This window comes from Dendrobates tinctorius, unplaced genomic scaffold (genome assembly GCF_039654945.1).
Source record: "Dendrobates tinctorius isolate UK_male_01 unplaced genomic scaffold, ASM3965494v1 ptg000046l, whole genome shotgun sequence".
NCBI lineage: Eukaryota > Metazoa > Chordata > Amphibia > Anura > Dendrobatidae > Dendrobates > Dendrobates tinctorius.
In genome coordinates, this window is record NW_027361714.1 from 78,176,648 (window position 1) to 78,192,491 (window position 15,844).

The 15,844-nt window shown below is 47.9% G+C and overlaps 1 protein-coding gene across 2 annotated transcripts in view; it reads right to left on the bottom strand.

The window, feature by feature from the left end:
• The window catches only part of FIG4 (FIG4 phosphoinositide 5-phosphatase), a 744,221-nt gene that overhangs the window by 562,008 nt on the left and 166,369 nt on the right, over window positions 1-15,844 (bottom strand). For both annotated transcript variants that reach the window (XM_073576032.1, XM_073576033.1), the window contains exon 4: window positions 1,676-1,799. In XM_073576032.1, the coding sequence (XP_073432133.1) occupies window positions 1,676-1,799 (124 nt within the window). The remainder of the gene's footprint in view (window positions 1-1,675; window positions 1,800-15,844) is intronic.

Genomic DNA, 15,844 nt, shown 5'->3' on the forward strand with positions numbered 1-15,844 from the left:
AATATTACCCCCTTAGAGACCCTGCCCATTTTGTTTTCGCATTTGTTTTTCCCTCCCTTTCTTCCCAGAGCCATAACTTTTATAGTTCTCCGTCAATATGGCTATGTGAGGGCTTGTTTGTTGTGAGACGAGTGGTACTTTTAAACAACTCCATTGGTTTTACCATATTGTGTATTCAAAAACGTGAAAAAAATTCCAAGTGAGGTGAAATTGCAAAAAAAAAAAAAGGGCAACTTTTTTTTTTTTTTTTTTTTACCATGTTCACCAATTTCTAAAACTGACCTGCCATTATGATTCTCCAGGTCATTACAAGTTCATAGACAACAAACATGTCTAGGTCCTTTTTTATTTAAGGGGTGAAAAAAAATCAGTTTCCTGTTGAAAAAATACATATATACTAGCACAGCGGAGGTCGCAACGGGGTTAGAGCTTGGCCTAAAATCAAAATTAAACAGGTTTGAGGGGCATGTGGCAAATTTCTGAAGTCAATCTTAGGATACCCCATGATTACCAACTCAAGTAAGGGTACCGTTACACTTAGCGATGCACCAGCGATCCCGACAACCGAGTCATATCGTTGTCAGGATCGCTGGTGCATCGCTAAGTGGTCGCTAGTGAGCTGCCACACAGGCAGATCTCACCAGCGACATAGCAGGGTCGGGGGTCGCTACTTACCTGTCAGACGCGGCGATCCTGACGTCCTCCCGCCCGCGTCCACGCGTCGCTGCCACAGGAAGCCCAGCAGGAAGCGCCTGACGAAAAATGGTCCAGGACGTTCTCGTGCGACCAGCGATGAGCAGCGAGGGAGCCGGTCGGAGATAAGTATCAGACATAGCGATATCGCTAGCAGTATAGCTGCTACGCCACAAAATCGGTGACGTTACAGCGATATTGCTAGCGATATCGCTATGTGTAACGGGGGCTTAAATGGTCCTTTTACAACCAGTATGTGACCTGCATACTAGCAGTCATGCGCTGACTAGATTCTCATCTATTTTTTCTCACTTGAGGAAAACCAAATGAGAATTTAGTCGTACATGACTGCCAGTATGCAGGTCACATACTGGTGGTCACCGCCCACTGGATTTGGCAATTGAAGGAAATTCTGACAGTTCACGTAATGCATACTGTCAGGATTAGCCAATCTAATCTACAGTCACATTGAGTGACACAAGATATTTACCTCAAGACCAGAAAACACCTTTAATATTGGTATCTGGTCTCAAACTAGGAGTTTGGGGTCTGATTTATATTTGGGATCTAAGTCTGGAGGCTGAATTATTTGAGGAGTTTAAGTCTGTCTGATTTATTTATGGGGTTTGAGTCTAATTTTTTGGGACATTTTAGGGTATATGGTCTGAAATAAAATGGCAATCTTAGGGTATGGCATATTAAATAATTTCGAAGCATGATTCTTGAGTCAGAATTATGTTTGCATGTATGTGTGTAATATTTGGCACGGTGATATGATCTTTGGTCTGTATATATACTATTGTAACATAACAAAGGACAACAGAGTTAATGTGTACCTCTAGTGCTCTGGTACATTTCAATATGCCATTCGAAACTAAAAACAGTTCTCCGTTTAAGAATTGTGTATAACAGGGATTCATAAACTTATTATAGAAAGGATTCTAATTTATTAAAACCCAATAAAATTAAATAATCATCTTACCCACAATACCAAATGCTGACACAGCTCGCGATAATCCTGATGACCCTTTCTGTCCCATTTTAGTACGGTTTCCAAGATCAAGGCGACCAAGAAGCTCCCGTACTTCTTGCTGGGTATATACATGCTGAATGAAAAAATAATAATTTGAAAAATTAATCATTAAGAATAATACAACAAAGTGAAACACAATACATATTTATTTGACAGATTACTAGTGCGTTCAACATAGCAAAAAAGCCTCCTTCATGTCTCCTAGTGTTTCATTATTAGCAATAATCCCCGTGTGACAATGCCATAAGGTGAAGGAGGAAGTAAAAGAAAACTTGCGGAATATGAGCTTGCATAGAGTACTGAATGCACGACACTGGCAAGAGATACTGGGTGCTGAGTCTCTCAGGAACCGAACGCTAAAGGAAAAAGAAAAAGAAGTCGTGGCAGCAGTCCTGTAAATGAAGGAAAGAAGTCTATTCATCCATGTTCACAGCAGCAACGCTCCAGGGTATGCCTTCAAAGAAACTACCAAGTCAAACTTCAGTCTGACCACATGGCAGGCCTTTAGTAGGTGTCCTGGATTTGTGTACGTGATATGCTTTTATTTCCAAAAATGTGATGAGTATAATAAACAGGTTTTATCCAAGAAAGCAAATTTGTTTTGATATTATGTAAACTTGGAAGGCAGGGGGTCGATAAATCAGGTCTCTTTGTTTTTTTTTCACTGCCACCTGTCTGTTGTCAATGTTTTCTTAAAAATCAATGTATGGAGTTTTCAGACAGGGAAAAGCTTTAATTTCCTTGTGTTAGGACTGTTTTTTCAAGGATATCTTGCGATGGCTAATCTATATTATTGCAGATGCAGCACAACAGGGGCTGAAATGGCACCATGTTTTCCATTCATTGTGGTTATGAAACCGGCAGGGGTCACATCATTGGGTTTATTCACTGATCAGGCATTGATGGTACAAGTATATCCTAATGAGATGCTATCAATGTTTTTAAGAACCCTTTAAACAAAATCATCAGATTATTGATTGTTCTTATTTGGAATTATCAAGGCTTTCATAATATAAAGTTAAATTGATTTGATGTGTTTTTCCATATTGGAAAAAAGATATCTGAAGCCGTAAATATGGCTCCACAATCAGTAAGGGTACAAAGTAGCATGTCTGAAACATATTTTATATTAAATTTAGGCAGTTTTCAAATACGACCACTATTTGGCTAGTAGAAATTAACATATTTTGTTAAGGCGTTACTTCATTTCTAAGATTGGCTTGTATAAATATGAAGGGCAAAGAATATCAGCACTTGTATATATTAGTACAAAAGACATCTTCCTCTCTCACAACCACTTCATGCACACTCAGCTCAGCTGAGCATGCATGTTTTCTCATTAGCTAAAAGATCAGGCAGTGAGAATGCAGATCTGTACCTCCCGAACACCTGCCAATGAGGAAAAGTCAGCAATAGTGATGAGCAAGCATGCTCGGAAAAAGTGTTGCCTAAGCATGGTCGAGTAATAATCGAGCGTCTTCGGCATGCTCTAATACCATCTTAGAGTCGCCGTGGCTGCGTATCTCACAGCTATTCGACATTCACAACATGTGCAGGGATTGCCTGTTTGTTAGGAAATCCCTGCATGTGTTGCGGATGTCGAACAGCCGTGAGACGTGCAGCCATGGCGACTCCAAGATAGTATTCGAGCACGCCGAAGACGCTCTATTATTACTCGAGCATGCTCAGACAACACCTTATCTGAGCACGCTAGTCATCACTAGTCAGGAATAGAGATGAGAAGACCATTTTGGCAACCCTGGTTCATGGTCAAGATCAGGGCTCTCTGATCACAGACAGGAACTGTGCAAATTTCCTTACCTTCCGTAATCCCAGGTGATGTAGAAAAATAGGTATTAGACCTACCGGTAATGACGTTTCCAGGAGTCCATCCTGACAGCACCATGGAGGACGTCCTCCTCCTCCTTACAGGGACAGGAAAGCACACGAGAGGTTAAAAGGCCCCGTCCCACCCCTTTCCCTCAGTGACTTAACAAGTACCACAGCGTGGATAATGCTATAACTCTTTTAATGGTATCATCATATTACATCATATGACATAACTTAACATAACAATCTATCCGGGAGGGAACTACCCGTGCTGTCAGTATGGACTCGTGGAAACATCATTACCGGTAGGTCTAATACCTATTTTCCAGGACGTCCCCCTGACAGCACCATGGAGAGTACCAAAGCACCTCCTCAGGGTGGGATCACCGCCTGGAGAACTTTTCTCCCAAATGCGGTATGTTGGCCTGATAGCACGTCAAGTTTGTAGTGCTTGCAAAATGTATTCAGGCTGGCCCAGGTTGCCGCTCTACAAATCTGCTCGACTGAGGCGCCTGCGCGCTCGGCCCAGGAGGCTGAAACTGCCTTAGTAGAGTGGGCCCTTAAGGTATGTGGTGGGTTGGCGCCTTCCGACTGGTAGGCGTCTGAAATTACTGATGCGATCCATCTTGCAATGGACACCTTAGAGGCTTTTCTCCCCCTATTTTTACCCCCGAAGAGGATGAACAGGTTTAGTCAATACGCCAGTCATTGGTGGCCTCTAGATAGCTTATAACTGCCCGTCTTACGTCTAGGGAGTGGAGACGCTGTTCTTTCTCATTGCGGGGATTGCTGCAGAAGGATGGTAGCACTATCTCCTGATTTATATTGTGGTAAGAGGCTACCTTGGGGATAAAAGCCGGATCTAATCTTAAGGTTATATGATCGTCTCTGATCTGGAGATATGGATCCTTGGTGGACAGGGCCTGGATCTCCCCTATTCTTTTGGCCGAGGTGATGGCTACGAGGAAAGCCGTCTTTCGAGAGGGAGTCGAAATGGACATTCTATCACTAGGCATGTAGGGGTCCCTACATAAAGATCTGAGTACCAGGCCGAGGTCCCAGGGCGGAGTGAGCTGCCTAATTGTGGGGCAAAGACGCTGTGTGGCCTTTATGAATCTTACCACCCAAGGATGGGAGGCTAAAGGGTAGTCGAAGAAGGCGCTCAAAGCCGAGATCTGGACCTTTAACATGCTGGGTTTAAGCCCCTTATTATATCCCGACTGCAGAAAGTCTAGGACACTAGGGAGGTCAGTGGTACCTGCCGAGAGGTCGGACCTGCCACCTTCCAGGCAGAATCTCTTCCATATTTTTCTGTAGATTGCGGATGTTACCGGTTTCCTGCTGGCCAGTAGAGTGGATATGACCTGCTCAGATAAGCCCTTTGCTCTCAGGATGTCCCTTTCAGGATCCATGCCGAGAGGTGTAGCCTTGCTGGGTCTGGATGGCGAATCGGCCCCTGGTGGATAACATCTCCCTTCAGGGGTAGCCCGACTGGGTTTCCTACTGCCATGGCTCCTAGCAGCGGAAACCAGCTTCTCTTTGGCCAGTATGGCACTATTAATATCACCGACGCGCGGTCCTCGCAGATCTTCCTGAGTACCGCCGGTATCAGCGCCAGTGGTGGGAATGCATACAAGAGGGGTTCCGTCCAGGCCTGGCTCAGGGCATCTACTCCGTCCGAGTGGTCTGCTGGGTTCAAGGAGTAGAATCTGGCGACCTTTGAGTTCTTCCGGTTTGCAAACAGGTCTATACTGGGGGTCCCCCAACGCTGACAAAGCTGATGGAAGATTTCTTTGTTTAGTTCCCACTCTGTCGGGCTGACCCGCTGTCTGCTTAGATAGTCTGCTACTACGTTCTGAGAACCCTCTAGGTGGATTGCCGTTATGGAGAGGACCACCTCTTCTGCCCAGGCAAATATTCGTCCTGCGAGTGCCTGGAGTGGTCGATGTCTCGGACCTCCCTGGTGCTTCAGGAATGAGACTGCCGTTGTGTTGTCGGACAATATCCGGACATGTCGATTTCTCACTACCAACCGGTTCTGACGCAGGGCTTCCCAGACCGCATAGAGCTCCCTGAAGTTGGAGGATCTGCTTCTGATGCTGACCGTCCATCTTCCCTGAAAAATTCTCCCTTCTACGTGGGCTCCCCATCCCCACGTACTGGCGTCTGTGGTGATTACCACGTACGGCGAGGTTGTCCATAGCACGCCCACCTGTAAGTTCTGGGGCTGTATCCACCACCGCAGGGATCTTCTTACCGTGTCTGGTAAGGATATGGGCCCGCCGAGAGAATCCTGACGCCTGTTCCATCCTGCGAGGATTTCCTTTTGCAGGGGCCTCGAATGGGACTGGGCCCATCTGACGCATGGAATGCAAGCCGTCATCAGACCCAGAACTTCCATTGCACCTCTTATGGAGGAGCGATGTCTCAGTAGTCCCTTGACTCTGTCTTGAATTGTCTGCTGCTTTTTTCTCGGTAGCCGGGATATTCTGTCTCTTGAATCCAGAAGGACTCCCAGGAAGATCTTCCTGCTTTCTGGCTTTAGGTCTGACTTCTGGTCGTTGATCAGCCAGCCGAGATACTCCAGTGTTCTGATCGTTCGGCTCCTGTCCTGAATGAGCCTTTCTTCTGATCCTGCGACTAGGAGAAAGTCGTCTAGATACGGTATTATAATGACTCCCTGCTTTCTCAGGTAGGCTACCCCCTCCGCTACCAGCTTTGTAAAAATTCGGGGGGCCGAAGCCAGCCCGAACGGAAGGCACTGGAACTGGAAGTGGCAGGTCCGGGATGGTAGACTGATTGCGAATCTTAATAAGCTTTGAGATGAGAGATGGATGGGGACCTGATAGTATGCACTCTTCAGGTCCAGAGTACACATGACGGCATCCCTGTCTATAAGTTGAATCGCTGAGCGTATTGATTCCATTCAAAACCTTTTGTATACCACCCAGGCATTTAGGGGTTTTAAGTTTATGATTGTTCTGGCCTCGCCAGATGCTTTTGTAATGGAGAATAGGGAAGAGTAATGACCTTTTCCCCTCTCCTGCTGCGGAACTGGCACTATGACCTCTGACCTGAGCAGGTCCTGTAGATCTGCCCACATGGTAGAGTCTTCCGGGACTACGGTGGGTGCGATGTATCTGTTGGGGGGAGGGGAATAACATTCTATGCTGTACCCTTCTGTGTGTCACGCCACCCGCTGCCACGCGCCTCGCTGCTTCTGTCGCGCCGCCCGCAGCTGCGTCCTCTGCCCCTCCTCCCGAGCACCGGCGCGCTCACCTCCCCCGTCGCGCTCCCGAGGTGCGCACGCCGTCCTGCTTCTTCTCTGCCGCCGCTGCAGCCAGCCTTCCATGCCCGTCGGGTGCGCCTGCGCACTGCACGCCAGTGATCCTGCCACTCATCTCCCCTGTTGCTGCTGCTGCTCCACCTCCTGGCCGACCCTGACCCGGAAGCGCTGCCTGCAGTCCTATATAAGGTAGCCTCGCCTCCTGCCCAGTGCCTGACTATCAATTGTGTCTAGCACTGCTGATTCAGGTCCACGCATCCCTGCGCTTTCCCAGCCTAGCACTCTGTCCTGCGCTCTGTGTCCCTGTGTCTGCTTGTAATCTCTCCCTGTGTTCTCTCCTAGTGCCTGCCTCGCCCGACCCCGGCCTCAAGTCCTCTCCTGCAGTATCTACCTTCGTCAGCCTAATCCGTTCCTGTCTACAAACCCTCCCCTGCTGGTCTTTCCACAACCCTTGTGGTCACCTCTGGTTTTCCTCCTGCTGTTGTCCCCGGGTATCAGCTTCTGCGGCGATAGTCTCCCCGAGGCTTGCCCCAGATGCTCCCTGTATAGGGGGTGGTCCACTTGGCCAGCTCGCCCCGAGGAGGTTCGTCGTCGCGGTCCTGCGGGTTCACTTCTGGTTTTCCTTAGCCCTACACTGTGATGGTTCTGAGGACCCACCGGTTCTGGGTTACCTGGCGCCACCTTGCTGCGAATCATCGCAGTCTTCCCCCGACACCTATGGCGTCATTGCCTTCTAGACCTGGAGGATGAAGCAAAAAGAGGGGCTTTGCTTCTCCCCCCTTGGCTCTGAGTGTTTCTAAAGGAGCCCCTGTTGGATCTACCCTGGCTCCTAAAATCGGTCTGTCTCCTGAAAAAGGACCCTCTACGAAAGGACTGGGGACGCTTGGGTTTTTCTTCTGGAAACCCCTTGTTTTTATCAGACACCTGCTCTAGGATGCTATCCAGAGCTGGCCCGAACACCCTTGAGCCTGAAAAGGGGATGGAGCAAAGCTTTGCCTTTGAAGCGTTATCCCCAGACCAAGACTTCAGCCAAACCGCTCGCCTAGCTGCGTTGGAAAGGAAGCTGTTTCTGGCTGCGAATCTTACTGACTCGGCCGACGTATCTGAAAGGAACACAGTGGCTGATTTCATCAGAGGGAGGGAAGCTAGGATCTCAGATCTAGGGGTCTTGTTGGATAAATGCTCTTCCAACTGCCCCACCCATAGGAACATGGACCTGGCCACTGAGGTGGCTGCTATGTTAACCTTAGTAAGGGCAGCTGCCGATTCCCATGTTCTCTTTAATAGAATATCCGCCTTCCGGTCCATCAGGTCTCTGAGACTTGATGAGTCCTCGAAGGGGATGGCGGTTTTTTTGGTCACCTTAGCTACAGGAACATCGATTTTAGGAATTTCCTCCCACAATCGTGTTTCCTCTGGGTCAAAGGGCAGTCGGCTCTTAAAGTCCCGAGACAGTACGAGTCGCTGTTCTGCCTCTTTCCATTCTTCTAGGACCATTGTCTTAATGTGTTCGCTTACGGGGGACACAGTTTGTTTCCGAGCGACCAGTCCCCCAAACATCAGGTCCTGTCGGGACTGCGGTTTTGGAACATCCTCTATCTGCATGGTGTTCCTTACCGCCTGCACCAAGTCCTTGGTGTCCTCTAACTTAAACAGGTATTTCCTGCTTTGGTCCCTCCTGTCAGTCGGGATCTCCCCCTCCTCGGGATCCGAGTCCCGGGGGTCTGACCCCTCAGGCGAGCTTGTCTCCGAGGCTAGCTCCATCTCCCACCTCGGCCGCTTCCGGCTTGGCCCCGGACTAGGGGACTGCTGCCGTGAGAGACTGGATCTGGAGGCCTGTACTTCCTCCCGAATCAAGGATCGCATCTCGGCCAGGAGGGACGGCTGCTCGTCTCTTACGACCCTTGAAGTGCAGGGTCCGCAGTGAGTCTTGGTATAGTTGTCTGGCAGCTTTACCCTGCAAACCGGGCATCTGACAGACTTAGATGTGGCCTTTACCGAGTCCTTAACCTCTGTCGGGGGGGCTGGGGTACCCTTCTCCTGTACGATACAGAACAGGGATAGTCGGGTCAGTTGTCCTGGGCTGCGGGGAAGGCCGTGTGGGGGTTGGATTGCACCAGGCGCACTTACCCCTCTGTCGGCTGGCGCCTCTGGGTCCATACCACTGAAGCAGCTGTTGCGTGCGGTGAGCTGCTAGCGTGCGGTGAACTGCTGGTGTACGGTGAGCTGCTGGCGTGCGGTGAGAGCTGCTGGTGCGGCGGGCTGCTGGCGTGCACTGAGCTGCTAGCGTGCCCAGGCTGCTGACGCGCTGTTTTAAAATCGGCGCGTGACGTCGTCGCCGCGCGCCGGCCACTTCCACTTCCTGTTCTGAAGCCCCGCCCACCGAGCGTCCTGCAATGGCGGCGCCCATCCGGCTTTCTGCGGGGACCCGGCTCCAGCTGCCCCGGGGGCTCTCTATCGCCGGCGCCCACACTGCCGGCTGCGTGCGGGGCAAGCGCTTCCAGCCGCAACCGCCGCGCGGTCTGTAAGTTGTCGCGCCGGCGCCCGCATCGCTCGCTGCCTGCGGGGACCCGGGCGACTGCCGCGCGGCCTGGAGCCGAGAGCCTCCCACCGGGAGGAGCGGCTTCCTCCAGGAGCGACGTCCTGCTCCTGGCTTTGGGGCAGAGGGACTCCCCACCGGGAAGTGTCGGCCCTGGGCATCCTGACAGGGGGAAGGATTGGACCGGCCGCCCAATCCCCCTGCGCCCTCAGGTAATCTTCCTGCTCCTCTCGTATGTCCCTCTGTGCAGGGACAGGAAAGACACTGAGGGAAAGGGGTGGGACGAGGCCTTTTAACCTCTCGTGTGCTTTCCTGTCCCTGTAAGGAGGAGGAGGACGTCCTCCATGGTGCTGTCAGGGGGACGTCCTGGAAAGTTAAGATTTTTCAAGGTTCTATATTTGTATTTTCTTATCTCAAATGCAATGTTACGACAAACTGTGTTTTATGGGTAGGACTAAAAGTTATCATGCCGTACGCCTGATGTTGGTGGAACTTCCAATGTGAACTTTGCATAGAGTGTTACTTTGTATATGGCAAAAGAAAACTGTTGACAGGTTAATAAACATTATTATTCATTTTTATAGCGCCATTTATTCCATGGTGCTTTACATGTGAAAAGGGGGTATACAAAGACAAGTACAATAAACATGAGCAATACACAAGTTCAAAAGGAGAGAGGACCCTGCCTGCGAGGCCTCACACTCTACAGGGGTTGGGTGAGGATACACTAGGAGAGGGTAGAGCTTGTCGTGCGGTGGTTCAGTAGACTGAGGATCACTGCAGGTTGTAGGTTCTCCAGAACAGGTGGGTCTTCAGGTTCCTTTTGGAGGTTTACGTGGTAGGCGAAAGTCTGATATATTGGGGTAGAGAGTTCCAGAGTATGGAGGAAGCACGGGAGAAATCTTGTATGCGGTTGTGGGAAGAAGAGATAAGAGGGGAGTAGAGAAGGAGATCTTGAGGGGATCGAATGTTGCATGTCGGTAAATACCAGGAGGCAAGGTCACAGATGTATGGAGGAGGCAGGTTGTGGATGGCTTTGTATATCATAGTTAGGGTTTTGAACTGGAGCCTCTGGACAATAGGAAGCCAGTGAAGGGCTTGGCAGAGAGGAGAGGCTGGGGAATAACAGGGAGACAGATGGATTAGTCAGGCAGCAGAGTTTAGGATAGATTGGAGTGGTGCAAAAGTGCTAGAGGTGAGGCCAGAGAGTAGGAGGTTGCAAAAGTCGAGGCGGGAGATGATGAGGGCGTGCACGAGCGTTTTTGCAGTTTCTTGGTCAAGGAATGTACGGATCTGGGAAATATTTTTGAGTTTGAGTCGGCAGGAGGCGTCAAGGGCTTGGATACGTGGCTTGAAATAGAGGGCAGAGTCGAGGATCACCCAGAGGCAGTGAGCATGCGGGATCAGGGAAAATGAGCAACCATTGACGTTGATGGATAGGTCTGGTGGAGGGGTAGAGTGAGTTTGGGAAATGATGATGAATTCTGTTTTGTCCATGTTCAGTTTTAGAAAGCGAGCAGAAAAGTAAGATGAAAAAGCGGACAGACATTGTGGGATTTTGGTCAGTAAGGAGGTGATGTCAGCTCCAGATAGGTAGATCTGTGTGTCATCGACGTAGAGATGATACTGCAAACCGTGTGATTCTATGAGCTGTCCCAGGCCAAAGGTGTAGATGGAGAATAGTAGGAGTCCTAGAGCTGAGCCTTGGGGAACACCGACAGACAACGGGCGAGGTGCCGAGGTGGTGTGGGAGAGGAATACACTGATTGTTCGGTCTGTTAGATATGACGAGATCCAGGATAGGGCCAAATCCGTGAAGCCAAGAGATGACAGAATCTCTAACACAAGGAAATGGTCTACAGTGTCAAAGGCAAAAGACAGGTCCAGGAGGAGGAGGACAGAGTAGTCTCGCTTGTTCTTTGCGGTTAGTAGGTTATTGGTGACTTTAGTTAGGGAGGTTTCAGTTGAGTGATGCGGTCGGAAGCCAGATTGTAACCGGTCAAAGAGGGAGCAGGAGGAGAGGTGGGAGGACAGTTCAAGATGGACATGGTTTTCCAGTAGTTTTGAGGCATAAGGGAGAAGTGATATTGGGCAATAGCTAGACACAGAGGGTGGGTCAAGGGAGGGCTTTTTGAGGATGGGTGCGATTGAGGCATGTTTGGAGGAAGAGGGGAAGACACCATTTTTAAGTGAAAGGTTGAAGAGATGTGTTAGGGTTGGGATGAAGACTGTGGCGAGGTTAGGGATGAGGTGGCACGGGAGTGGTGGCAGGGGAGTGGGTCAAGCGTGCAAGTGGTGAGATGTGATCTTGACAGAAGGGTGGAGAGCTGATCTTCTGTCATGGTGAAGAAGCTGGTTTCGGAAGAACAGGGCTGAGCAGTTAAGAGGAGGGGCATTGGGTCTGCGGGCCAGAGCTTCCTCTGATGTTTTTCGATCTTCTGCTTAAAGAAAGAGGCAAAGTCTTCAGCAGAAATGAGAGGAGAGGGAGGAGTTGCTGGGGGACAGAGTATAGAATTGAAAGTGTTGAAAAGCTGTTTAGGGTTGTGAGACAGGGAGGATATGAGAAATGAGAAGTAAGTTTCTTTTGCGGCTGTGAGCGTGGACTTGAAGCTGGCGAGGTACTGCTTGTATGCAAAAAAAGTGCTTGGCAGAACGGGATCTCTTCCATCTCTGCTCAGTAAACCTGGAAGACTGTCTCGGTTCTTTGGTCAGGCTGGTCAGCCAGGGTTGCCTGTTGAACGTACGAGTTTTGTTGTGCGTGAGAAGGGTGGCTGAATCGAGTGTTGCTGTTATTGTGGTGTTATATAAAGTGGCGGCAGCATCTGTGTCATGTAAGGAAGCTATGTTTGTAAGAGGGAGAAGGGACTCAGAAAGTGAGTGTAAATTGAGGTGTTTAGAGATTTCTGCAAGGGTGAGTGAGTTTGCAGAGTGGGGGTGGCGCACTGGGAGAGGAAAGAGAATGTCAGTAGGTTGTGGTCAGACAGGGGGAGGGGTGAGTTAGTGAGATTAGCAAGGGAACAGAGGCGGGTGAAGATAAGGTCCAGCGTGCGGCCATTTTTGTCAGTGACCATTGAGTGAGGCCAAAGGAGGCAGTCAGTGATAAAAGTTAAGTGATAAAACATAAATACATAAGTTCCCGACCTGTGCGCATTCTTTTCTTTGAGTGCTCCTGACTAAGAGGGCCTAGTTCCTGTCACGCCTGCAGGTGGAACACGTGGTTTGTGAACTCACTGCACCAGGGGCTAAGAGGGGCGTACCTAAGCGCTTACATGGTATTCACTTTTGCTCCTGCTGATGGAGTCAGCATTGAGCTGCAGGTAGTTGCTAGGTACCACCCCTAGGCAGTCACCAGTACTTCAATTGCTGACTCAAAAGAGGTAGGTACACTTACATGGACTAGATTCGAAGTCACAGACAAGGTTAAATTCAGAACCTGTTCAGACAGGTGCGGCTTCAGGATTCGGGTACCGCTAGAGAAGCTTTAGGTTCATGGTATGCCCATGCAGCTGGAGAGTTCAGGTAACGCCGCAACGGCAACAGGGTTCAAGTACTGCAGGAGTGGCTTCAAGGTAACGTACATTCTATCCAGGAATACAGGAACAGCATCAGCATAACTAACTACAAAGTATTAGGGCAGGGGACCTGGCATCATACAGTTACACAAGAGTTGTAGAGAAACTACAGGGGTTGCTCAAACATCTCCCAACTGGGGAAGGTTTCTTTTATACAAAATGACTTCCAGCTATTGGCTGGGGGCATTTTTTGGAGAAGGCGTGCTGCCCTTTAAGGACAGGGAAGCGCACATGTACTAGGTGCGCCATCGGGAAGCCTGTGCAACGTGCACAGGAGGCAGGAAGGAGAAAGCAGGAGACTGGAACCCATGCAGGGGAACCGGCAACAGTGTTACAGTCCAACAATTAGGCCTCTCTGGTTATCACATAGTCTGACTTTGGGTCAGAACAAAACAGCTACTACACAGGCTTGGCTTGCAATTAGTCGGCTCGGGAGATGTCACCTGTGCTCTGTCATGCCAGGCCAGTAAATCAAATGCTGGGCAGAGGAACCCGAAAGTTCAGGAAATTTTCGCAGCTCTTGCCCATGGTTATATAGTACCAAACTAAACCGCACACTTGTAAAGCACTCATCTCTAGTCAGGAAGCCGCTTAGACTTCAGTTTATGGGAGTTCAGGAAAATATCGGAAGTTTCGGGTCAAGATGCAACTAAATTGCAAGGAATTCTTAAGCTTGCTGAAATCATTATTGCAAATGTATAGGCAATATTATGGAGTTGGTCCACTACTTCGTAACTTTAAAGTGTAACTCCTGTTTCAGTTGACTTTTCAGAAGTAGTCATGCGTACATGAGGAATAAATCTTTCTAGCAATTGATGGTGAATATCCGGCTTTTATTTAGAGATTTTTCCACCAACTTTTCTCCGATCACTTCTTGATTTTATAGGCAGAAAGTATAATATGAACCTTAAATGAAGACAGATCTGAAGACAGATTTGTTGATAGAATAAGCCGTTTTAGAGAGTGAATCATGAGTGGAGGATAGAATAAATGACTTAAGTGTGGGTAAAGAGGCTTTTTCTGTAATCAGATAACAGATTTCACTCTTCTGAAAAGGTTTTTTACAAAAAAAAGTCAGTGTGTCAGGTGGAATTTCTGAGAATCCAAGAGCATTTGTGGGATTAGCTACTGATGTTGAAGTAGGAGGGCAGCTCCTCCTCCATACTAAATGCATTAAAGTAAGTCTTTGTCAACCTTGTTTTGTGCACATTGCAGAACTCGAGGAAGGGGAAGGCTTTTCCCAAGCTCTCCTTACAAAGTTGGAGCTGCTTCAAAGGGGTTGCCCACTAGTTTGACTACCCCTTCTTAAAGTGAACCTGTCAGCAGGACTGTGCTCAGTAAACTACAGACTTTGTCAGGTTGGCGCCCTTAGGCTATGTGCACACGTAAGCAGAAAATTTCTTCATGAAAATCGGACTCCTTCCCAAAAAATGCACGTTTTTTTCTGTGAGTTTTCCGCGCGTTATCTGCGTGTTTTTTGCGAAAAAACGCGCGTTTTTAATGCGGTTTTTTCCCGGAGTGGTCCCATCCTCATAGAAAATAGCTAGAAATGCGGAATTTTCCACGAAATTAATGAGCATGCTGCGTTTTTTCCACAATGCGTTTTTTTCTCGCGGAAAAATCGGATCAATATGCACAAAGTGCGGAATTCATTAAAATGAATGGAATGCTTCTTTTAAGCGTTTTTTACGAGTTTTATTTGGTAAAACCACGAAAAAACGCATACGTGTGAACATACCCTTATACCAATTAAAATGATATCTTGGTTGATGAAATCAGTCTTGTGGTTGTTGTTTAACCCCTTCGTGACAGGGCCAATTTTTTAAATTCTGACCATTGCCAGTTTATATGGTGATGACTCTGGAACGCTTCAACAAATCCCATTGATTTTGAGATTGTTTTTTCGTGGCACATTATAATTTATGATAATAGTAAATTTAGGTTGATATGTTTTGTGTTTATTTACAATAAAAGTATCAGAAATTTGACAAAAATGTAAACAAATTGCAATTTTCAAACTTTGAATGATTATACCTTTAATCCAGATAGTCATTCCACACAAAAACATTAATAAATAACATTTCACACATGTCTGCCTTACATCAGCACCATTTTTAAAAAGCTAATTTATTTTGTTAGCCTTTTAGGAGGTTTAAAAATGTAGCAGTAATTTTTCATTTTTTCAAGGAAATTTATGAAATGTATTTTTTTGAGGGACCTATCCAAGTTTGAAGTGACTTTTGGGGTGCTATATATATTGGGAAACCCCAAACATGATACCATTTTAAAACCGGCACCCCTTGACACATTGAAAACTGCTCTCAGGTAATTTATTAACCCTTGAGGTGATTTTCAGGAATTAATGCAAAGTGGTATAGCAGGAATGAAAAAGTGTTTGTTTACCACATAAATGTCGCTAACTTCTCAACTGACCACTATAGCCGGGAGACTCTAAGGCCGCTATTTGGCCATGAACTGCAATGGCAAACATCAGGACCACACAATCATGATCTCTGTGAGTCAATTAGATTAAAGCGGAAGCCCCCACAATCTATTAACCATTTATTTGATGTAGTCACTTTTGACAGCAGCAACTAAGGGGTTAAACAGATATGGACGGTGTCAACACTGATCGTTTGTGATACAGCAAGTTGTCAGCTATAGTGTACAGCCGACAACTGCTGGATTGTCACCTGTATGGGGATGATATTCTCTTATATCTCAGGTCAGTAAAAAGACGTATTGGCTGTCATTAAGGGGTTAATCTGTATTTGTAGGTTTCGGTTATTGATATGCTCGTGCTCCAGGGGCTGTGGAGGTCTTCATGTGGTGCTCTGCTTAGGTACTCATGGGCTTATGATGGATCACTGATCCCCTCAGTGACTTGCCCC